The following is a 23,291-nucleotide window of genomic DNA, read 5'->3' as shown; positions in this document are numbered from 1 at the left end:
AGTAAGAGAGCTGGATATAGACACAGAAAGAAACTTTTACAACTGCTAATCTGTTGCCACGGTGAACAGCCGGCCAGCTGTGGTTTCTAATTCACTGGGAAGCCCCCGCAGCCTTTATTACAGTTAGACCCACAGAGTTTGCTGCGGTCATCACTTTTGATCGGAGTTGCCCAAGTCCGTTCCTTCGAAAGCCACAATCCAGCCTCTTTTATGGAGCCGATCATTTGAATCGGGTGTGTTGGAATAGGGCGACATCTAAAATAAACTGGATGGGGGCTCTCGAGGGCCGGATTTGGGCACCCCTGCTTTGGATTAATAACTGCGGTGAAGACATTCGCCTGCGAAATGAACATTTTGGAAATACAATTTGGCCGTATCTTGATTCGAAATATTTAGGCAGCGGACGTAAGAGTGACATTGATACTGAAATCCATCATGCTTAAATTGCTTTCAAACAGCCTAAAATTGAAATCGATCAAAATTTGAGCTCGAGCAAAAATGTCACTGCAAGTGCGGACAACACGTGCCAGGCATGGACTGAAAGAAGACAGTACATTCGAGTTTAAACCGGGTGGCGGTGTTTGTAATCCTCCCATTCATGACGCGATTGGGAGAGGTTTCGCAGAGGAGAGAGTAATGCAGCGAGACGCTGACTGCTTAACCTGGGGTGGGGGGATCAAGCTGCTTTGAAGTCAAACCTTCCAGGCAGCGGAGGAGAGAAGAAAGCGCAAGGAAGCATAAGATGGCCAGACGCCACGCCTGCAGATTCTGTAAGGTGTGAATTCAGAGATTTGGTTCGGAATACATGACGCATGTTGGAAGGTGATTGCTGAAAACCTGCAAAGACACCATTTCAGTTGTCCTGAAACGTTACGGCTCATTGCCAGTCTACTTTCTCCGGCCATTCTTTTGCTTTGTAAGGTATTGCTATTGATAGGATCAATACAGTAATCCCTCGTTTATCGTGGTTAATGGGGACCAAAACCACCCGCGATAAACAAAAATCCCCCCCCCCCCCAAAAAAAAATATATATATATACAGTACATCTATATTAAGTCCGCAAAAAGTTCGCAAGTGGTCCGCGAGAAGCTGCAAAACAACAGCGAGTCACATAGAGCAACATATACAGTACTGTACTCCATATACATGGAGTATACATGGAGTACAGTATAGTACTTTTAAAAATATATATTTTTATTTTTTTATGAATATGCTTGAAAAAATCCGTGATGCACTGAAGCAGCGATAAATGGACCCCGGGATCACTGTATTCTGATTTCTCCGATGTCTTTATTATTATGTATTTTAAATGTTCTGTAAAGCTCTCTAGGAATCAAACCGTATTGTATTGTATTGTATTGTATTGTATTTCCTTTAGCGTAGCTCCATCTAGTGGATGCATAACCACCATTGTAGCTTCTATGCGCCTTATACTGCGGTGCGCCCTATAGTTGAAAACATTTCGAAATCGGCCATTCATTGAAGGTGCACCTTATACTCCCAAGCCCCTTATAGTGCGGAAAATACGGTAATTTGATAAATTACTTTACCAGTAGCACAATTATCGCTAACATAAGAAGAAGAAAACAAAGAAGGTCAGGTTTTATTTACTTGGTGTCATATCAACTTTCTCATGAAATGCCGTGGCTCGATCCAAACTTTTGCCTTTGCAAAGATAATCCACGTCACTTTTGATTGAACTTGTCGGAGGGCATTTCATCTGACGCAATTATTGTGCTCAGTTTCCACGCGTGTAACCTTTTCCTGTCGCTAAATTAGGACACTAGGATCTGAGGAAAGGACGATTTCAAGCAACTTGTTTTTCTTTTTTCTTTTTTTTCTTTTTGGTTGGTCACACCATCCATCGCAGTTAAATTGCACGCCCGCGTGTATAATTCATGCCACTTCGGATCAAATATGCATCATTTTGACCAGCGGAAGAGGCAACGTTGCAACTTGGCACGAAGATTGCAATGAGAGGAACTGACGGTTTGAAGTGCGCCCATCCAACCGTATCGATGATTCTGTGGAGACAAAGAAAAATCGGACACGATGGGCCTCGAGGTCGATCCTTGCAGCAGCGCTGATTTAATTGGCTTGTTGTGAGAGATGTGGGAGGCCTCGGCTTGATTGGTTGAGTGGGCAGATGAAGCCTGCAGCCACAGTAAGTACAGAGGGAAAGACTTTCATACAGACAGACACATGGGGGGGGGGGGGGATCTCATGGCGGTTAATTGCAACTTTACTAGTTCCTCGACGCTTCCACCACCACATGCAAGCTGATCTCACGGAGGATCTCGGTTATCTTAAAGCGAGCGTCAAGGAGCGAACATCACGGAGCCCCCACGGAGGCGCTCTATTCGAGGAACCACTTTCACTTTTGCGCAAGTTTTGAAGCTCCCCTCCAGTCGCGTATAAAAATGGGCGTGTGCCAGCACATTTCCCTTGATCATATTCGTCACAATTTAAAGAATTGGAGCAATTTGTTCACTTGTGAAAGTGTATTTGATCCGTTGAATTGGTTTTGTATTTGTTTAGTTAGTTAGTTTTGCACATTGGTGGTTTAAAATCAATCCCATTAAAAAAAGATTCATAATTTCATATAAAATTGGCAGAATCACACCATCTAAAATCCGCGTGTTGTTATATGAAAAACGATACACGCACAAGCCGAGGGACAAACCCGAGCGATGGAGATAATTCGAGCTGATTTGAATAACACTCGTGTCGCTGCGCCCATGCGGCGTGTTATCACATTATCAAAAAACCTCTTTCGTCTCACACGATATGAGCCCCTAAGACGAGCAAAGTAAAGCAAGCATCTCCTCCGGCATCATATCTATATTTAGACATTCAATAATATATTTATACAACAACCTTTGTTTTATCCCCCAGTTGCTTGGAGAGAAAAAACAAAACAAAAACAAGCGCATCACAGGCTGTTGACCTTTTCTGACGTGTCCGCGTTGTGCAATGTGAGTGACATCAACCTTTTGACTTGGGCAGGGGGTCCAAAACAGACTCCTCTGGCTGCCATGACAACCAACTTGGCACATACACACGACACACACACACACACGTGTGTGTGTGTATGTGTGCGACAGAACTGTCGCCTTGAGGGTCTTCCAGGCTAGCGTCTTAATTGGTCTCGAGTCAGCACGAAGGGACAAGAAATGGCAGGAGTGTTTCACACACAACGGCCACGTTCGAATCAATTACAAGACGCCCATGTGGCCGTTCCTGGTCATCATTAAATGATCGGTAGTACATTGACGCTTCAAGTAACTCTCAATTTGGGACTGAATTGTAGCATCGCCAGGTCATTCAAAAGGCAAACGGCCACTTTTTAACCACGGATGAGCATTTACTTTTCCAAGTCCAAACATTTATCGGTTCTAGGGTTGGGATGTTGGACTGGTAGGGGTAGGAACATATGTTAGAACTGGACAGGTATGACTATAAAGTTCTGTTAAGACATTTAGGGTAAGACAACTGTTGGTAATATGGTATATTAGGATAGGACAGGTGGAGTAGGAAGGTAGGCTAGGTCAGTGGGATAAGGCGGGTCATGTTTAGAGGGTAGTTTAGAACAGGACAGGCTGGGCTTGGACAGGTAAGGGTCGGAAGGTCGGGTAGGACAGAACAGGCAGCGGTAGGATGGTAGGTTAGGATGGGGGTCAATAAGATAGGTAAGGACAGGACAGGTAGAATTAGCAGGGTGGGTGTGGGACAGGACAATAGGATAGGAAGATAGAACAGGATCGGTGGGCAGTGACGAGTGGGTAGGCCTATCCTAAAATCCTAAATTTCTTCCATCCATCCATTTTCTACCGCTTATCAGTTGGGTCGTGGGGACAGCAGCTTTAGCAAGGAAGCCCAGACTTCCCTCTCCCCAGCCACTTCTTCCCGGGGAATCCGAGGCGTTCCCAGGCCAGCTTGGTGACATAGTCTCTCCAGCGTGTCTTGGGTTGTCCTGCCAGTGGGACATGCCCGCAACACCTCACCAGGGAGGCGTCCAGGAGGCATCCTAGTTATTGCCCGAGCCACCTCATCTGGCTCTTTTCGACGTGGAGGAAAAGCACCTAAATTTCTTCCCTCCAAGTCAGAATCTCTACATAATCATTTCACTCTGAGTACATAAGAGCACTCGGCTCATCTCAAATCCCGTCGCGATGTCATTACCGAGCGGCTATTTAGTCACAAATAGCGATTTGCTTTCCCCTCTTCACAGCGGCGATTGAAACGGCGGTTCACCGCAACCTCTGCTGACGCGCTGAAGCAATTGCCCCGTTTAATTAGCCGAGCTGCACGTCAGCAGACTGCCCCGCACGTCACCTTGCTGTTATTATCAGGTGAGATGAAAGAAAGAAATCACCTGTGGTCTCTCTGGGGACCCGCACCTACGCTCTTCAAAGTCATTGATTTGCTATTGACGTGGCCCTTTCATCTGTTCTCAAGTCTGCCCCCATCCACTAACTTTACCAACACGAACCGAACGTCCGTCACTTCTGTGCTGATGTTTGAGGAGGTGCGAAGGCACGAACGGTCCCCAGCATTGCTTGCCACCATTTGCGTTCAAAAGTTATTCCATTGTTATCTTTCTTTCTTTTCACATTGTGTTCTCTTCATTATCACGCAGCCCATCTGTGTTAACAATGTCGCGCTTGGCAGCCATGACTCCCGAGTACCCAGCCGGTTCTTTTTTTCTTTTTTTTTTCGAACACTTAAACCGCCATCAATTTGCGCATTGGTACTGTACGTTCCTCCTTCTAAAGAGAGTCGCGGTGATTACCCGTTCCCACGGTTACATCGACGACAGCGCTGCGCTTGACGTCACGTTTTCTTTTTTTAATGCTTTGCTGTGCATGTTGAATTTTCAGAAGCACGTTTGAGGAAGTTAGAAATAGCTCTGAGCTTCGAAGCCTTTTACGACTCTTAATGGTGTCTCATTTAGACTTACGGTGTAGAAGTACTGAGAGGAACATCCAGGCAAGTACGGCTTTAATGGAGGACTGTTTATTGGAAAGTAGAACGTGTGGTTTTTTTTCTTTGCTCTTTCTTTTCCGACTTTTTGTAAGGAAGACGTAGGCTGTGTTCAGAATCACTTCCGGTCCACGATACAGGGCCCCGTGTGGTACATTGCCATTTTGTTCTACTCACATCTGGTTCTCATTGCAAGTGAATAGCGCCTGATTTATTGCGCCACTGCAGACCAAGCAGCATCTGTTGCCAATGCAGTGACGTAACGAACGCTGTGCCTTCCAAGATTTTTTTTAATTTATTTTTTTGTTTAATTCATTTGACTGATACTTGAATTACATAGTCCACTGTATCCAAATAAATCCTTTTGGGGAATGATTCGGAACACAGCCGTACAGGACACCATCGTCATGACAAAAAGACATAAAAATAACAAAACTATTGTTCCCCAGCACCGCCCCACCAAGATTTTGTTGCGAACCAAAACTGCACCGCCCTCATTGCCTTTGACATTTGGCGATAAATAATCCACGAATCTTCCTGCTCAAAAATGTCGGGCCTCGAATGAGGCGTGGAATAAAGTTTGCCTTTTGTGCGAGGGAGGAAGAAAATTCCAACGTGACCTTGCTGAAATAACAGTTGGCCACCTATTTTTTTTTTTTTTTTACTCCAGCAAATGCTGCTTTCAAAGCCTTTTATCCAACCTTGTTTCCAAACTTTATTACTTCTGTTCAGAACTCATCTCAGGAGGGTAGACATTTTTTTCCCATATGTGCCTTCCAGACAAAACTTTTTTTTTTGGCGGGGGGTGATTACGTCTGGTAGTAGTTCATCCCTTTTTTCAAAAAAGATGTTGTTTATTGCCCGCTGCTTGTTATCATGAATAGTTTATTTATCGCTTCATCGCTTACTTCTCTTTACCCGCCGTGCCACAGCGCGGCGCTTTGCAAGGAAACATTTAATCTTTGATGATACCAGGTTTGAGTGTGCTTTGTACCTTTTATTAGTGAATCACAAAAGTTACACAGAATACACAAGAAATGATTCCAGGTTGTCTGGTCAAGAGCAAAAAAATGGAAAAGTATATCTCGTGTTATCGGTGTTAGGTATCCGTACTGGTATAACTATCTGTATCGTTCGTATCAGAGGAGGGAGTGTTTTTTTTTTTAACAACCTTACTTCTTTTGTTGTTGGCTTCCCACGTCTGACACAATCAGTCAGTAAAAAGCAACATTTGGTTGAGATAATGCCTTTTTCTTTGCTGGTTAGACTGGCCGGAGACTGATCGCGCAGCTCCGCCCCTGAGGGACAAGTGAATAAATCCAGGTGCTCGGAAGCTGGAAAATTTGCGTGTGAACTTCAACGCCACAATCGCCAATTGATAGCTCATACACAGCGCAGTGTGCCGAGAAAAAGCCAGCTTTGGATGGACAACGTAGTATTTGAGACTTAATGCCCACTTCGTGCCGTCTCGTTAACTCATTCTCTCCCAAAGACGTTTTTAAACGTCTTTTCAGACTTGGTCAAGAATCGGCTGGTACTGAATGAGTTATTCAAGTAACCCACATCAGGCTGTGTAAGCAACACTTAGCTATCCATGTGGGTCTTCGGAGGGACCTGCCTGAGAGGGACGATCGAATAAATCCTGGCTCTTAGAAGCGTGTTTCTGAGCTGCCTCGCTTCATCGACCCGCCACTCAAGTCTTCATGCTCGAAGCTCAGATTGTTGTGCGACTGTGATATCATGAGCAACTTCTCTCTCTTGCTGTAGTCCCGCCTGACAACGGAGGCCGGCGGCGGAAGCGCCACCGCCCTTGTCTCCGCACCGCCACCCTGTTGCTCGTCCCCTCGGTCCTCGAGCCGAGTGTAGCCCTTAACGCAGCGGCTACTGTTGCTACGGTCCAAGCGAGGCCAGCTGGGGTGCTTGCGCTGTTCCTGATGCACGCTGAGCATGCTGGTTTGGCGTTCCAGGTCCAGAGATTTGGAGTGACTGCTGAGCATGTGCAGAGAGGAGTTGGAGCCAAAGTCGGGCCGCGCCGCAACGGGGGAAAGCCAACAGCCTGAGGTAGACGACGGCGCCAAGGAGGAAGAGGACCCGGACGAGGAGGAGGAGGCGGAATTACTCCGGTGCAAGCGCGGCGCTTTGGAGGCCTTGGCGACACACGCCACCGGAACCGCTAGGGACACCACGGTGCCCGACGTTTGCGGCCTCTCGTCATCCCTTCCGGGTCCCCCCCTCTCCTCCTCCGTGATGGCCTCCGGCTCGTCGATGACGCAGTTGTTGAGTTTGATGACAGGTAGCGTGAACGCCGAGATGGAAGACGACACGATGGAGCGCGCGTGGTGGCCTAACCTCTCGCCGTCGGCTCCCTCGGGCAACATCCGGTCCTTGTAGAGCGGCGCCAACAGACCCGCGAAGCTGCACTCCAACCTGGCCTGCTCCCATCGCCTGCGAGCCTCCTCGTCCCCGAGCAGCGCCTCCTCCTCGGGGAACGTCCCGCCGGCCCAAGAGGAGAAGGCGGCGAGGGGGTTGGTGTCGTCGCCGTGGCCTCGTAGGTCATCTCTTGCATAGTTGTGTTGGGCGTGATGCTTCTGCTCCTTTTGGCGGAGGCGGTGGATGTCGATGACAGTGGAGTACATGTCTCGCATGTGGATGATCTACAACATACCAGAAGTAGTCTTCAACCTTTCATTTTTCGACGCTGCCCACCATTCAAATAATGAACCATTTCATTTTTTTTTTATGTTATGTGGAAAGCTGTTTGGGTATTTATTTAATATCTTTGATAGGTGCTAGTACGCGCTCTGTCCTCACCGCTAAGGCAATTCAGCGCACTCGTAGAATGTTTTTTACACTATTTGTGTAATTTTTGGCCCACTACCACACAATTAAATACGACATACTATAAAATAACAAAAACTGTACTCTAAAATAGTTTAGGGAATTTTATTACAGTTGTTGTACTTTTCTTAATGAAATAGCCAACTAGCTATGGCTAAGGTTGTTAGCCCCCCCCCCCCCACACACACACACACTTAAAACTCATTCAGTACCAGCCAATTCTAGACCAAATCTGAAAAGACGTTTAAAAACGTCTTTGGGAGTGAATGAGTTAAAATAGCCAATTAGCTAGCTTCATTAATTTTTGGGGGGTTTTTTGTGGACAAAAAAAGACACCGGAATGGCTTTTGTTCATGAAATAACAAATTTAATATATATAAAGTATATATTTTTTTTTGTTCCTCACTCTTGTTAACGAAATAGCCAATCAGTTAGCAAACCTCAACCATTTGTTGCACTTTTTATTTCATGTTCGTGGACAAAAATAGCCAACTCAACGGCTAACTTCATACATTTTCCACAATGATTCTTTTCACTTTTGTTCACGAAATATCCAGCTGACTCACTAACTTAAGATTTTTGTAGCACACATTGTTTTGGGACAATAAACGTAACTACCTTCGTTTCCCTGTCTCTGTTCTCATGAAGAATGGCATTGGCGCAGATGAAAATGAAAATCCCGATGCCCATGGTGAAGGGCCCAAACATCTTCATCCTCTCAGAGTGCCGATGCTGTTCCAGGAACCGTGTCAGAGCGGCCCTCGTGGGCCGACCTGCATGCGGGGAAACAGGTCTGTTTCAAACAAATCTGACTTTGTGAACTCAAATATGATATTCATATTACCTTCTACGTTTTGACTTAGACTGGAGTTCTTCAAGGCACTCTCCTCCACCGCCGCCTTGGATCCTCCACCAACAGGCGGGCTTTGGCTTGAGGATTGTGGCCAGTAGCCCAACGTGGCCATGGCGATCCCGACAACTAGGATGAGCAGGCCGAGGAGGAGGAAAAACCCCGAGGCTGAGTAGAGGCGCAACCGTCCGCGCACCACCACCACGTCAGTGCGCCGCTTTCGTTTTCTATGGGAATAATATAAAAGTAGATTGAAGTAATTAAAATAAAAAGCAGATGCTCGCTCACACGGCTTTCCAAATAAGACGCAAAAGTGTGCTTGTTTTAAGCTGCTGTGTAAGTTTATGGTAAACCTGACGCATAAAAGGGAAAAAAAAAGCGATTAACTTAAGCATTTAAATTCTAAATCCACTATCCCCATGCTAACATATAATGTGAAATGCCAAAGCTGGATAATCAAATGTTATGGTCTGTATTTGCAAAATTGTCACAAAAATCGAACCTTGGAGCCCCTTCTTGGGCAGCATTGGCCAGGCCCGTAGATGTAGCCGGTGCAGGCCGCTGCTGAGAATAGGCCGAATCCTGGCGCTTTAGCTTGGCCAAACCCGTTAGCACGCCCGCGGCCGCAGTCATACTTTAACCTACACGGACAACAAAAAGCAAAAGCAAAGATTTGGTGAGATGACTACATAAAACATGTATGTTGAAAAGGGGAGTCATCCAGTCAGCATGTTTCTATTAGCTAGTGAGAAAAACAATGGACAACTAGCTAGCTATGAGTGTGTTTGTATTTTTTTAATTTTTTTTTGTAGAATTTTGTTCTTGGTGTTTTAACAAACTAACCAACTAATTGAAAGAATTGTTTCACTTTTGAATGAACACTTTGTTAATGAAACTTAATACGCTTCTTGGATACTTTATTCTTTATATATTTTTATGTTAATGAAACAGCCAAACGGGTAGCTAGTTTAATACTATACCTTTGTTTGTGGGTTGTTTTAACTCACGATTAGCTTGTAAATGTAATGGGTTTTATGAGGATTTCTTTTTTGGCTTTTTTTTCACTCTTGTAAACCCATCGGCCAACTAGCCACCGAGCTAAACACTTTTGTTGCACTTATTTCATTATCATTATTATTTTTAAACTTTTTCTAGTGAAATAAGCAACTAATGAAATCAGCACAGATATTTTTTGTGCTGCTTTTTTACTAAATTAGCTAGCTAATGTTTACACGTCTATCACACAGAAGCACACAAGCTGGCTGAGGTGAAGAGCTGGTTTTGTTGCTCCCTATAAATTATTTGTCAATAGAGTTGGGGCGGATGGGGCTTTTTCAAAGACTGTTCCCTCCGCTTGAGATGGATGCCCGGGACCACCGCCCCGTTAGCCTTGGCTTCTGCATGTCCCTGTGTTGCAGGTACACGTACAGTATCAAACCGAAAACCCTATCCTAAGGCTGTTCATGAGAATTATTGTCCCATTTCCACAAGCAGAGCAAGATCAACGCTGTTGATGTTTACATATCGAGCGCGGTCTCAATGCAACATTCCCATGAGTCATCACCAGCTGGCCTCATGTCCATGAATAGCCACGCCGATCTTAAAACACACAGCGCGTCTATTTTAAGGAGCCTTCATTTGGATTTAAATGCGTGTTTAATCTGGGACGGCATAAACATTAGCATTGTGCCTTTGAAGCGGAAAGGAGATTACAGTGACTGGGTAGCCATTTTGGCTCACGTGCAAGTTTTCGCTTTACGAGAAGGTATTTTTTTCCCCCAATGATATTCTCTCTATGAGCTATTTTTAGTCTGTCTCCTTAATGTAATGTAAACCATTAGATTTCAGATTGGAGGAATGAGACGGCTACATGTGAAACTCATCTTTATTGCGGGGTAAATGGTTGTTAATTTCCCTCAGAGTGCCGTTATGACTGTCAAAAATCATATAAAATGTGGAGTCAACTCATAATGTTATGACATAAACTGTATACACATTTCACCTCTGTTGTTCATGTATTTTCAACAACAAATTCAGGTGGCATGGAAAAAAAGTGGCAAGCAATATTTTAGTAGACACTATTTTCCAATTTAGAAGAAGGGTGGTGGTGAAAATAATGCCAGGTCTGTCTCTCTTTTTTTTCCCCCTGTTAAGTGCACGGACTCATGGTCAACAACGAAGCACTCTAAAACAGCCATGCCAACCCGTAGCCTCATTCCAGATGCTTAGCTGTCAAGTCGGCTTTTCTTTTTCTTTTTTCTTTTTTTTTTTTATATAAACCCTCCCCCTTCACCGTGTCACTCTTCCTGTTGTCACCACTCGGCAAGCACACGAGCGCTTTTTAATCGCAGATGGTGAATCACACGAGAAGCGACGCGAGCGGCCTCTTTTCACTGCCGCCTCTCTTACGATGCCGTGTTCTGCTCTCCAAGTGCGCGTCAAACAGAAAGCTTTCAAGAGCAAGCAAGTGGGAGGGGGCGGGTTGGGGTGGGGGGAGATTTCCTTTCTTCAGTGAGAAGCGTGGCGGAGGAGAATGTTCAAGATGGGAGAGTACAGTTAATCTTGCTTGCAGGACGTTCGTTCGTATGGCAATTATGCCGGAGAGCGACTTGAGACGACCTGAGCGAGCGCCACAGTTTGTGTTGAGTGGAAGCTCGTAGCGCAAGAAAAGCATCGCAAACGTGTGATTGAAAGATTACTTTTCACCGTGCTTGCCGTTTTGTGACCAACTATAAAAGGGTCAATGGTAATTCATCTTTTGGAATTTATCGTCGAGCGGCAATTTGGGAGCCAGGCAAACGTGTCAGTGTGACTGTAGATCGATGGAGGGGTGTGACGGTACATATTTATTATATATTTATCCGCAGCTAGTATTTGTGGGGGATCTGAAATATTCATAGTATTTTCATCAAGCACGTAAGTAGCGTGACATCATAGCGGCGAGACATTGCATAATAAGCTCTTTTGTACAGTGAGCCCTCAATGAATAATGACCGTGTAATGATGGCCTTAAGTGCTTTCCTCTGCAAATGACTTCACTCTGTTTAGCAAAACATTATTTCACGTCCTTTGGACACGTTGACTGACGTCACGTGGCACCTCGGAACGTTACGTGCCGCGGCTGCTGCTGCTCGGTGACTCGTTTCCGTGGCAACTGCCAGCTGTGAATACAGGTATGCCATTAGCACGAAGAGACTGTGTGAAGGATGAGGGGATGCGGCATCTTTATTTTCACACCGGCAACAATGAGGACTGTTGCTAAGTTATTGAAATGGATTAAACATTCATTTTTTAAAAACACACACATTGGGGGAAAATAAATGTTGAATATGTTATATTGGAAAGATTTTGTAAATGAAAAATAACAACTTGCTAATGAGCTCACTAATTAGTTTGTTCCACTGATTTCCACACCCCTATTCTCTACAAAATGGCCGCCTAGCTATCTTAACATAATACATTTCTAAAATTTTCCCTCCCACAAAATATATAATTAGCTTGCTGACTGAATATTTTTTTTGCTCTTGACTTTTTTGTCAGCTTTGTTCATGGAATCGCCAACTTGTTGGCCAGCTAATTCATTTTTGCATCGATTTTTGTTTTCCACTTGTTAAGCTAGCTACCCACATAACTACATTTTTCACTAAAGTCAACAAAATATACAATCAACTTTCTAAATGTCATGTCAAACATTTTCCCCCTTTAATTATTGAAATAGCCCAACTTGCTTGCCAGCTAATTAATTTTCTTGCTATGAGTTTTTCCACTTGTTGACAAAATCGCCAGCTAGCTAACAGTACCTTGCTAAATGGACATTTTTCGTACAGATTTTTGTCATCTTGTAAATAAAATAGCCAACCTTCGAGCAAATCTTTCCCAATTTTACTGTCTACCTGTTTACATTGCAGCCCTTCTCAATCATGTGTCCCCAAAAGCGACAATGAGCACGAAGGCTCCCGAGGCAAATGATTTGGGAGACACCGAGTTCTTCCTCTACATCTTCCACTTCCCATCTCCCACTCTGAGGTGAGTCACCTTCTTCCAGCTCTCGTCTCTGAATCACTTTTTTTCCCTTTTAATTAATTAATGCCCCCTGTTGTTAATGCATGCACACGTCTGACATCTTTACATTTTGACTCAGTGTCTTTTTCCATCGGGTGAATCATCACATGCACAATCAAGCCAACCCAGTGTGTGTTGTTTTTGTTTTTTTGTGTTAGTTTGTGTGTGCCTTGCTTCCAGCAGAGATTACTCATTCCGTCTTCAGTCACCCACACACATCTTGACACACACACACACATGCACACAAGGTTGAGTGACAGTCACAATTTGTTCTGTGATTCCTGAAATTGTTGTCATTTTTAAATGACTTTTACCATTGGAAATAATGGAAAGTGAGTTAGCTAATCTTGAAACCATTGTTTATTCACCATAAAGAAAGAGCAATCTATTCATTAATACAGTATTTTCACAATTTGATAATAAAAGTATAAAAAGAAAGTTAAGAAAAATACAGGGGAAATAGCTTCTGTGTAGGCATTGCTAAAGAAAGCTAAATCCAAGATGATGATCATTGTGTTGAAGGTTTTTTTTTTATATACAGGTATATAACTCTATGACTGGAATGTTTTGGTTGAATACCAAATTGAGTGATTTGGGGGCCATTTTTTTAACTGCCAGTTCTGTGGTTGCCATATGCTTCTGTAGTGGCATCACACACACACACAAAAAAAACCTTTCTGACTTAACCCTGTAAAAGGGCACTGAGTTGAAATCTCATAGGATTTGCTGACATCTGAGAAATATTTAGCAGTTTTGGTGCTCTTCCGTTTCATGTTTTTGGGATATCGTCACATTTTTATTTTTGGCTATTACTGTACTTTTTTGAAATCCACCCTCAATTCCACGTTCGACTGCTTTTTACGATAGAATGGAAATATCCATATTTTTTAATTTATTTTTATTTTTTGCAACTCTTTGTTTTGGTATCTTATATTGTCTCGGAACACAATATTCTGCGGTTCTTGAATCATCAGGCAGAAAGCTCTACAACAGCTGCCAATATAGGGAACTCCGCTTTGCAAACAGCAGGCAGTGACCGAGTCAAGCCTGTTACCGTGCAGATTCAAACATAGCCTGTCCTCTTTTCTCAGGCAGTTTGTGAGGGCAAAAACGTGACCCCGGGTTGACATCATTTTGTTTCCTGTTTCTGAGTTGTGTGCGTTGGACCTTGGAGGCTCTGCTATATTTGGAACAGGTTTGGTTGAGTTCTTCAACACATGTTCAATGAAGACCTGTCAATCAAAACCGAACATGATTTTTCAACACTTTGCCTCCGGTGGGCCTCATAAAGTGACTCCTTTCCAAACGGGATGAGTAAATATTGCCGACAAGTGTTGAGAAATAATTAATAGGCTTTTAGTCTTTCATCCAATATTGAAGAAAAGTGTATTAAATATGCACGCTTACGAGGAGATGTACTGTGCACTGTACGCTTGCCCGTTGTTTCATCGCAGTGTAAATGAAGCTGAAGCCGGCGGGCAAAACTATTGTGCTCAAGGGCCACAATTGATTTTTAGACAGGACAGACGGGGCCACGTGCGCGACGTAAAAATTGTGTTTTTAAAAAGCTCAAATGTGTCTGTAAAATGTGAAAAGAAATTGTTTTGAAAACATTTATTTTTTACATTTTATATGCAAAAATTTAATCATAGTTAATCATCTCTTTCAGCCTCTAAAAAAACAATACTATAATGTTCTACTTTCTAAAAATATAAAGTAATAATGTAATTAAATGGAATGTAAAGAATGAAACACCTCTTGCCACATCTGTTGCTCGACTTCAATGGGCTTTGTGCTGCTCCTTGTGTTGCACCTCCCTTTGCCACCTGGGGGCAGTAGATGGCCTCAAAACCAAATTTGCAGATAAGAACAACCCCTGCATGGAGTTGGAATTAGTGTGAGTTGTTTTGCAGAGGATCAAGAATGTGTCTGTGAGTGTTGTCTCTTATCTGTCTACATGTGTTGCTCCATTGTTTGTGTTCAAACATCTGTTGCTTGCGTTTAAATATCTGTTTATAACACCACAGCACCGATGCCATCCGTGAGGCCATCTATGGGATTTGTGTGTTAGCAATAAGATAGCAAAAGGCAAAGTTGTGTTTATTTTAAATGGACAAATGACACTTTTGTTTTGCGTTTAGTTTGATAGTTGCTTGCTTGGTTATGTAGCGAGTTGAGTTCACTGCCAAGTCACGTCAAAGCAAAATATCTCTACTATGAATAAATCAGGGGATAAGTTAACAAGGCAATTGAATGAAAAACGTTTTCATAATTTGGGGGGAAAGAAACTACTTAATTAATCCGACAAATTACGAATTCTTGGTGATGCACCACTTGGTGTTAGGTGACGCTTTTTTTAGTACCTTACCTTTTAGTAAGACGGACAGTCTCCCATTAAAAAATCCATCCTGCCCTGTGAACGCTGCACCACGCTTGAGTCAGCATGCATGCGAAGTCAAGTCTTACTTTGTTTCTTTTCTTCCCTCCTCTCCCAACGCTGCACTTTTTTTACATTTTGCACGCGCTCCCAAACAAAAGACTCTTCTCTTGCTTTTCTTCCTCTTTTCTTTCCGCGTCCCAACTCCCTAAAGTCACGCGGGGTGTCCCCTGCACAAAATCCACGCCAGGTCCGCACCGAGAACCTTTAAAAGCCGCAAAAGTCACGTCCGCCTCCGCCAGTGCCCTGCGTAAAAAAACAAGACGTCCACCCGCTCCAAAATGTCCACGCCGAACCGGTCAGACGATGCGTCACGAATTGAAAAAAAAAAAAACGTTTTCTTTGGGGGCGAAGCGGGGGGGGGGGGGGGGTGAAATCCAGTCCTCTGAGGCGACTTGATTTCCACGTCCTCCTCGTTCGTCTTCCAGTGCTTCCAAAGCGTTTCTGCGCGCGAGGCGAGTGCGCGCGCGTCAAATGGCGGAGGAGGGGCTGGCCTGGGGGTCGTACGGAGGTAAATTGGTCCTTAAATGCCGCGTCCTGGCGAAATAAGATGGAGCTAACGAGGCTTCCCATCTGCAATTTAACACGATTTTCTTTCCAGTATGTCTTTTACTGCATACGGCCGTAGGACCACGTGACTGCTGTCAAATGTGCAATGGTACTTTTCCATGAATGAATGGCTTATTTGGGTTCTATACATGTACAGGGGGAAAAAAAATACAAAACATGATTTCGAAGAAATTAACCGTTCATCGAAAAGGGAACAGGCAGAAGCACCAAGTTTATTATTGCCGATCGTTTTATTTAGAATTAAAAATCACTGTGAGATGCCTCCTGCGCCACTTAAAACTAACAACATTCAAAATCATTTCTAATGGTAAAATAATTCATTTTCATGTATAACGTCATAAACTTTGTCCAGAATTTAACTAGTTGAACCAATTATTGGAATCGATGTGTAAGTAAAATACATTTGAGTCATATTTTTATTATTCACAATAATTAAGCAGACATCAAACTTACTTGTAAAAAGTCACACGCACACACACACACACACACACACACACACACACACACACAATTCTTTTTTTGAATACACAAAATAAATGAATCCAAAATTTTGTCACATACTGTGGATTATTTTTATCGTAAAATAATCCCGTCTCATTTTTAATGTGTTGGCAGATTCATGCTTCTCCCTGCTGACTTGTTCCAAAGTGCTCTTGTTTCTCAATTTTCTTTCAGGTTGGCTTTCGGATGTTGTCATTTTTTTTCTCCTCCAAGCAAAATTGTTACAGATGTTGGCATGCAGCTCATTTCCTGTGTTTACACGAGTGAGGTCCAAATACTGTTTGTATTAGTGCGAGTAGTGTTTTTTTCGCCTGGATGTCCTCCTCGACAGGACAACCCTGACCTCGGTGTAACATCGCACATACACTGACACACACGTCTAACTGCTAAAAATACCCCAGGGGACCACACACAATGGCTCGTCATAGCGGTTGTGCAGCCGTGATGTTTATGTTCACACTTACATAGTTTTAACATCGTAGCTAGAGATGGGCGAGTACCGATACCAAGTTTGGGTATCGGGCCGATACTGGCCTTATTTCAAGGTATCGAGGGCTGGTGGAGAATACCGATATCGGTCACCAATACTTGATGCCCAAAAACTAAATAAATCTGATGTTGAGCCACTCTTCTTTTTTTTTGGTGCTACACTGCAGCCGTTTGACACATTGGTTAATTAATAAAAGATTGTTTATTTAAATGTTATGTATCATAAGTACTGTTGGTAACGGTACTTGGTATCAGTATCAGTGAGTTCTCAAGAGAATATATTCAGTATCGATCTGAAAAAAATAATTCTGTCCAAATACTTAGCATTTTTAAAATATAAGTGATCCCTACACAAGGTGACCAACACGGCGCACAGCATACGTAATGGTGTCTGTTGTAGTACCAAGACTGACCTGTGAGAGGCAGCACAGTTCCGCAGGGCATCCAGACAGCTGAAGAATATACATAAAGAATAGAAAAAAAATCAAGGTTAACCATTGCAGTTGCAAAATCTTGGCCTCGTGGTTTTTATTATGATGAATAATTTGCGAGACATAGCTGCTGCATCTTCCGTCGTACGTAACAATCGCACAGTCAGTGGCTCAGTACGACTCGGTGTTGACCACAAATTATTCTAATACTGTACTGCCAACACCACTCAGGATAGTAATTCATAGCCATCCATTAATCAACTTAGATTGTAAGTGAGGAGTTGGGCTCTAATTTGGCCCGATTATCGGTAGCGTATGTATGTACCTCATTTTACGACAAGCAGTTATTCGCAAACTTTTTACACTAAATACCACCAAAAATAAATAAATCTAAATTTTGCGTTTTCATTTTCCGGCATGGCAGTTGAATTTAATGCGGTTAATTTGCAATGCATACTGCCACCTAGAGGACGGATGGAACAACATCCAGCCCAATTTAGTACGTCAATTGCATGACCTTAATTTGTCAGCATCAGAGGAAAGCAAAAGCTTTTGCCGCTCAGGGTTACGAGCTTCAAAACGCTTACAGTCGTCCTCCCGTGCTGACTAAAAGCAAATTCTAATCGAGCACAGATTGTTATGCAAGAGGAACTAGCGTGCCAGCACAAATGTGTGAGGATTATGCCATTTTTTAAAAAATGAATGTCCGACTGAATGGAATGATTGACGGGCGAGGGGGTTGCGTGAGATGGAGGTGGCGCATTAAAGAGCCTCATTCACACAGATTTCCTGCCAAATTGGCATAAAAGAGGACAATTACCGGTACTTACCTTTGCCTATCACACAGTAACCTGTTTAATTCATATGTGATTTCCTCTGTGTGCTCAACTGCTCATCGTCTGCCATCCCTCCCACCCCGCCTGTAGTTTTGCATATGTTGACTTGAATTAATGTCACATAATAATGTCACACTCTCTTTCACACACACACGCGCACACACACATGCGCGCGGGCACCATTGACGTGTGGTTTAGTCATCTCATCCCTGGTGGGATTAATTGATTTTCAAAGGATGCTCTTTCACTCTCTTTTTATCTTGGAGGGCAACTTTTAAAATGACATTTTCAGTGACAAAGTTAAAACAATGCAGTAAAAAAAGACTCAAATATACTGTGTATTTTTTTTTTTTGCGGAGGGGGGGACTACTTTGCTTAAGCGTATCAACACATCACAAAAATTTCAAAGACATAATTGAAATCGAAACTGATTGCAAATGTATACAAATACAAAAAAAAGACAACCATTACTCAGGCATATATTCTTGATCCTCTAAACAAAATGACTACATATTTTAGATATCTATTATTGCTGCATTTGAATGAGTGATTCACACAGAAGTTGTGAAATGTCTTATGAATTATACTGCCATCAGGTGGCCGAGTCGCAAAACACACCTGATTGAATAATTCATAATCATGTTCAAACTGTTTAACTGTTGATGCCACATAATGTGGCGGAACGAAATGTCACACCGCCACAGCCCGGTGGGCGAAGGATAACTCCTTGTAGCCCACTGTGATGCTCACACTGTGCGCCCTCTGGACCCCGAACTCCATGGTTACGCAGATGCGTGTTACCGTGGCAACCGCATTATAACCTCACTGGCGCCATGACGCTCCAGAAGCCAGCATCGCTATTTGCTCCAAATGATGCTGCTGCGGATGCTTTTTTTGTTTTGTTTTTTTTGCAGCTTCTTGATCGAATATGATTATCACACCTCTCTCGCTCACTCGCTTGCTGTTATGTTCCCTGTATATGTTAGCATTAAGCTAATGAGGTTTGACATGCTGCCCTGTGACTGACTGACGACCAGTTACGGGTTTAGTCCGCCTTCCGCCCGAAGTCATCTGGTTCTATCCCTAATCCAGCAACCTCGCTCGCCCCTGTTCAGGATAAACGGTGTAGAATATGGATGGATGTGTTTAACATGCCCTTGCTCAAAGGGCTGTGACACCGTGATTATCGAAGCTATTTGTTAGCCTGCCGTTGGGATTTTGCTAATTGGGTGACTTTCGGGAAATTGATCAAATTTCAGCGTGGGGAGAAAAATGACATTACGTGTAACTTTTGTGCTTTCAAAAGTCAAAACAGAACGTAATTTTTCCGGTCCATATCCTAGTCCAGTCTGCCCACTTACTAGTGGTTTTGGCATACTAGTAGGGGAGCCACATGTTACTAGTTCGGCATAACTGTTTACTGGCTGAAAACTAAATTGTGCATAAATCTCATACTACTATATACATGTCTTACTAGTGAGGACAAAAAGTAGCCGCTCTTGTGTTTGGTTATCAAGTCTTTGCTGCTATCTACTGGTCATATAGTATAACATGGTAGTGTGTGTGCCATTGAGAATGACTGGGGAAATTTTGTACGAAAATATTGAATTGTGGGTTAACGGAATTTCTGTAATAATATATTTTTTTTAATTGAATCATTTTGAAATTGGAGCGATGTGCTTCAGATAAATTGTTTGGGAGGAGATAATAATACCTTTGTTCACACAGTAATCGCAATCCACACGCTGTTGAAGTACTTGAGGAAAAAGGAGATGAGAGAATGACTTGAATATCTCTCTCTTGAGATCCCTCCTGGGAATTTCCTCAGACTTCTTAGTCGTAATCCCATTTTGAATAATCCACCCCCCCTCACTCCCTCTCTCTTTTTCTCTCTCTCTCTCTCTCTCTCTCTGATGCAGGCACAAATGACCACATATAGTGCTCTGTCGCGCTGTCTCCACGGCCATTCATGTTGTTGGACTACTGCTGTCGATGTTGTGGATTCACTCTCATCAAGCGCCATGGAGCCGTCTCGCTCAAGGCCACACCCAGTGACACCTGGGTAAGAGAAAAGGAAAAAAAAATGTTTCATTATGGATTATTGATCTTTATTGACACAAGTAGCTCTAGCAAAGACTTCCTGGCACCATTTGGTAAAAATGAAGTTATGCGAGGAGTTCATTTAAAATGTATGTCCATTAATGGGAAGTGGAGTCCAGTCAGGAGATGGAAAACAAGCCGGCGGGGTTGTCTGATGTGTTTAGAAGCCGCTAAGTGAATTAGCGCTGGCTCAGCTGTGGAGCCACTTCCGGACCAACACGCACACGCCGGTGGCCTGGTCTCCACTAAAATACCGTATTGGCCCGAATATAAGACTGTGTTTTTTGCATTGAAATAAGACTGAAAAAGTGGGGGTCGTCTTATATTTGGGGTCTAGACGTTATCCCCATTCACGACGCTAGATGGCGCCAGATATCATTGAAACGAATGCTGAACTTGACTCCCCAGGCCAAAGTGAACCCCTGTCACGAAGAATAAAAATAAAAATAGCGGTAGCACGAAGAAGAAAAATAAAAAATAGTGGTAAGAAAGAAAAGAGAAGAAAATACTAGAAGACATAACAGAAAATGCAGAAACGTAGCGACAATCTGGAGAAAAGTGGCTCGAAGATCGGCCAGGTTAACCGGCAGCTGAGGAGAAGTTATGATGTAATTTACATTTCAGAAATCAGAAGCCATTCATTTACGAATGTGACTGCACTTAAGTTTACATATTTAAATGTTCAGATATTAAGATTTGAATGAGGAAAAAGAACATGCTTTTTCTCTCAAATATATTGTTCTAATCATTTGTTTCAGATGTACTGTAATTATTCTCTGTATAAAAATGAAGTTTGTGTTCAAAAAGTCTTTTTTCAAACTTGAGTCTTGAAAAAGAGGGGGTCGTCTTATAATCAGGGCCGTCTTATATTCGGGCCAATACGATACACCACCTGCAGGTTACCTTGACAACCATGGAAAATTTAGATGGAAGTTTCATCCCTCTATGCCAGCAACACAGTTATCCATCATAGAATAGAGTAATAGCACCTTAATTTTCGATGACACTCCGTCCAGGACGCCCATTTTTGGGACGGCGGACGAGTAGTTTTTTTAAAAGGATGAACTAAGCAAGGACGGACGTGGGTTTTCATCCGTCTCTTTAGTCATCCATAACCGGGTTAAGTATGTGGTGTCGGCAAAATAACAAGGCCGGAGTGTAGCCTAATACTGTATTTTCTTAACTATTTCATCTCAACAGGATTTTTATAGCAACACTGCCACCTAGTGTACAGTCAGAGAACATAACAAAATGCACATTAGGCGACGTTTTCCTACATTATGGGTTTTGACTGTCACGTTGCATCACTGTACAGCAAGTGAGAAAGGACGCATTACGGAGATGAGAGACCATGTCTTGACAGCGGTGGCCAATATTTCGCCTTCACTTTTTTTTCCCTCAGGTCGTCCTGCAGAACCTGCTGATGTGCATGGTGTGCTTCTACTCTCTCTACTACATGGTGGTCAGCCTCTGCATCGGCCTGCTCAGGTGCACAAACAAACGGGGATGGTTTAGGAGACATTGTCGGTTCACTGCAAAGTTGCCAAATCAGTTTTCTTTTTTTGTTTTTTTTCCTGTAAAACTGACTTACTTGTCTGCAGGGTTCATGAAATTAACAGTCTGTTGGCACCCTTTGACTACACCACACAACCGTCATGGCAGAACCCCAAATACCTGGGTGAGTAGTTTCTTTTGTTGTAGAACACTCAAACCTCAACTTCTAATGGATTGATTGATTGATTTTTTCTTCTTTTTTTCAACGCCAATTTCAGTTCCAATATTTACTAGAGTGAAATTCTGATAACTCATTTACCTGCCGATTAATTAAAAAAATATATATATAATGACTAAAATAACAGCTTTTTTTTGGGGGTGGGGGGTCCCTCAATGCTCACAACTCAGCTCGTGACATGGCGGCATTCCCTTATGCACATGAGTTGTTCCCACTTCCCTGGAAAATTGACTTTCCAGACTGTGCCTTCAAGTCAGTCTTGTCTCTTGTGTGTCGACAGTCAGTGTCATCTCCACAGAAGTGACGTATGTTCTGGGGGGGCTGGTGTTCGCCTGGATCGTGGAGGAGTGGGTGTGGGACTACGCCATCACGGTCACGCTGCTGCATGTGGCCATGACTGTTGCGGGTGAACGCGCGCGCGCACACACACACGCACACACACACAAACACACACAGGGGGGATTAGTCAGGTTATGTAATAGGATATAATGAGCCATACATACCATTAATGAAATTGCATTTACAATTTGCAATTACAACCAAAAGCTCTGTAAACTGTGGCAACTCACAGAAATGTTTTCAAATCATCCCATGCGGATCATAAAACTATACTGAACATAATCCACATTTCTGAGAATATTTGAAAGGTATTGCACTCTTTAAAAGTCCCTTTTTTTCCCCTCCTCCAGTGATGTCAGATTTCCCCTCAACCGAGCACTGGTGGATCGCACTGGGTGAGATGGCCATTTTCTTCCGCTATTTTGGCTGTACAATGTTTCTCTTTGTTGGTTTTAAGTACATTAAACACTTTGCAAGTTTTCAGTATTCACATTTGCTTCCTTGTTTAGGCTCAGGCCTGGTGATGATGATATTCGGAGGACAGATCCTGGCCTACAAACTCTTCAGGAGCAACTTCATCTCCCCAACCGAGCTTCAGAACTTCTGACAAGGGCTCAAGATGCTTTGCCAGTGTTTCTACTTTTTTTTTTGTAAAGCATACACAACATTAGATGTCAAATAAAAAAACCCTCTTGTACAAACGACCCAATACTTTTGTAAATGAAAAGAAAAATTTGTACAGCTATACTATTTTTGTATTGTTTCTTAAACTGAATCATTTTAGGTGGTGGTATACTATACACATATTCTGACAGGAAATGTATGGATGGATACTATATTGTGATTCATTTGAATTATGTTCAGACAAATGCGTATCTTGCAAACAGTGACAATAGTCCATATGTTGTTGTATTTTAATTTTACTTTATTGTATCTATTCATCCCTCGAAGGGAAAATTCAACGTGAATTTTTCGTGTGTTGGTTCATGTATTTTTAATGAGGAAACCTCATTTTACCCGTCTGAACATAATTACGTCATCAGTGTAGATCAATTTATACTCCATTGAATAAAATTACACAGTGTCACTCGTGTTCCGTTTTTATTCAAATCCTCATTACTT

The 23,291-nt window shown here is 42.9% G+C and overlaps 2 protein-coding genes across 5 annotated transcripts; one reads left to right on the top strand and one right to left on the bottom strand.

Annotated features, from left to right (window-relative positions):
- Positions 1-5,966: 5,966 nt before the first annotated feature.
- Positions 5,967-15,494, bottom strand: LOC147187894 (transmembrane protein 200A-like). Its single transcript, XM_086100800.1, has 5 exons — positions 15,103-15,494; positions 9,175-9,313; positions 8,667-8,899; positions 8,441-8,595; positions 5,967-7,638 (listed from the first exon to the last, which is right to left on the bottom strand). Exons 2-5 carry the CDS (start codon positions 9,303-9,305, stop codon positions 6,634-6,636), a joined length of 1,524 nt encoding a protein of 507 aa, XP_085956926.1. The 5' UTR covers positions 9,306-9,313; positions 15,103-15,494; the 3' UTR covers positions 5,967-6,633.
- Positions 8,741-23,256, top strand: LOC147187893 (putative transmembrane protein 244). 4 transcript variants are annotated; one of them, XM_086100804.1, is made up of 8 exons: positions 8,741-8,877; positions 12,581-12,698; positions 19,918-20,060; positions 21,501-21,586; positions 21,700-21,776; positions 22,111-22,236; positions 22,520-22,564; positions 22,679-23,256. In XM_086100804.1, exons 3-8 carry the CDS (start codon positions 19,968-19,970, stop codon positions 22,774-22,776), a joined length of 525 nt encoding a protein of 174 aa, XP_085956930.1. In that variant the 5' UTR covers positions 8,741-8,877; positions 12,581-12,698; positions 19,918-19,967; the 3' UTR covers positions 22,777-23,256. The 4 variants fall into 4 exon arrangements, with proteins under 4 accessions (XP_085956930.1, XP_085956927.1, XP_085956929.1 ...); XM_086100801.1 differs by having other exon boundaries at positions 22,520-23,256; XM_086100803.1 differs by lacking the exon at positions 8,741-8,877 and adding an exon at positions 11,180-11,845 and having other exon boundaries at positions 22,520-23,256.
- Positions 23,257-23,291: the final 35 nt, after the last annotated feature.

The sequence above is a fragment of the Hippocampus guttulatus genome, chromosome 20 (assembly GCF_054856545.1).
Source record: "Hippocampus guttulatus isolate MCC_2025c chromosome 20, RoL_Hgut_1.0, whole genome shotgun sequence".
Lineage (NCBI taxonomy): Eukaryota > Metazoa > Chordata > Actinopteri > Syngnathiformes > Syngnathidae > Hippocampus > Hippocampus guttulatus.
This window is presented reverse-complemented; position numbering and strand designations above follow the sequence as displayed.

Excerpts from the sequence above, each read along its gene's own strand:
- LOC147187894 (XM_086100800.1), bottom strand. The coding sequence starts at position 9,305 with ATGACTGCGGCCGCGGGCGTGCTAACGGGTTTGGCCAAGCTAAAGCGC. Across the intron at positions 8,900-9,174 it reads GCCCAAGAAGGGGCTCCAAG|AAAACGAAAGCGGCGCACTG; the intron begins GTTCGATTTTTG and ends TTATTCCCATAG. Across the intron at positions 8,596-8,666 it reads TCTAAGTCAAAACGTAGAAG|GTCGGCCCACGAGGGCCGCT; the intron begins GTAATATGAATA and ends CCCCGCATGCAG.
- LOC147187893 (XM_086100801.1), top strand. The coding sequence starts at position 19,968 with ATGTTGTTGGACTACTGCTGTCGATGTTGTGGATTCACTCTCATCAAG. Across the intron at positions 20,061-21,500 it reads CCACACCCAGTGACACCTGG|GTCGTCCTGCAGAACCTGCT; the intron begins GTAAGAGAAAAG and ends TTTTTCCCTCAG. Across the intron at positions 21,777-22,110 it reads GCAGAACCCCAAATACCTGG|TCAGTGTCATCTCCACAGAA; the intron begins GTGAGTAGTTTC and ends GTGTGTCGACAG.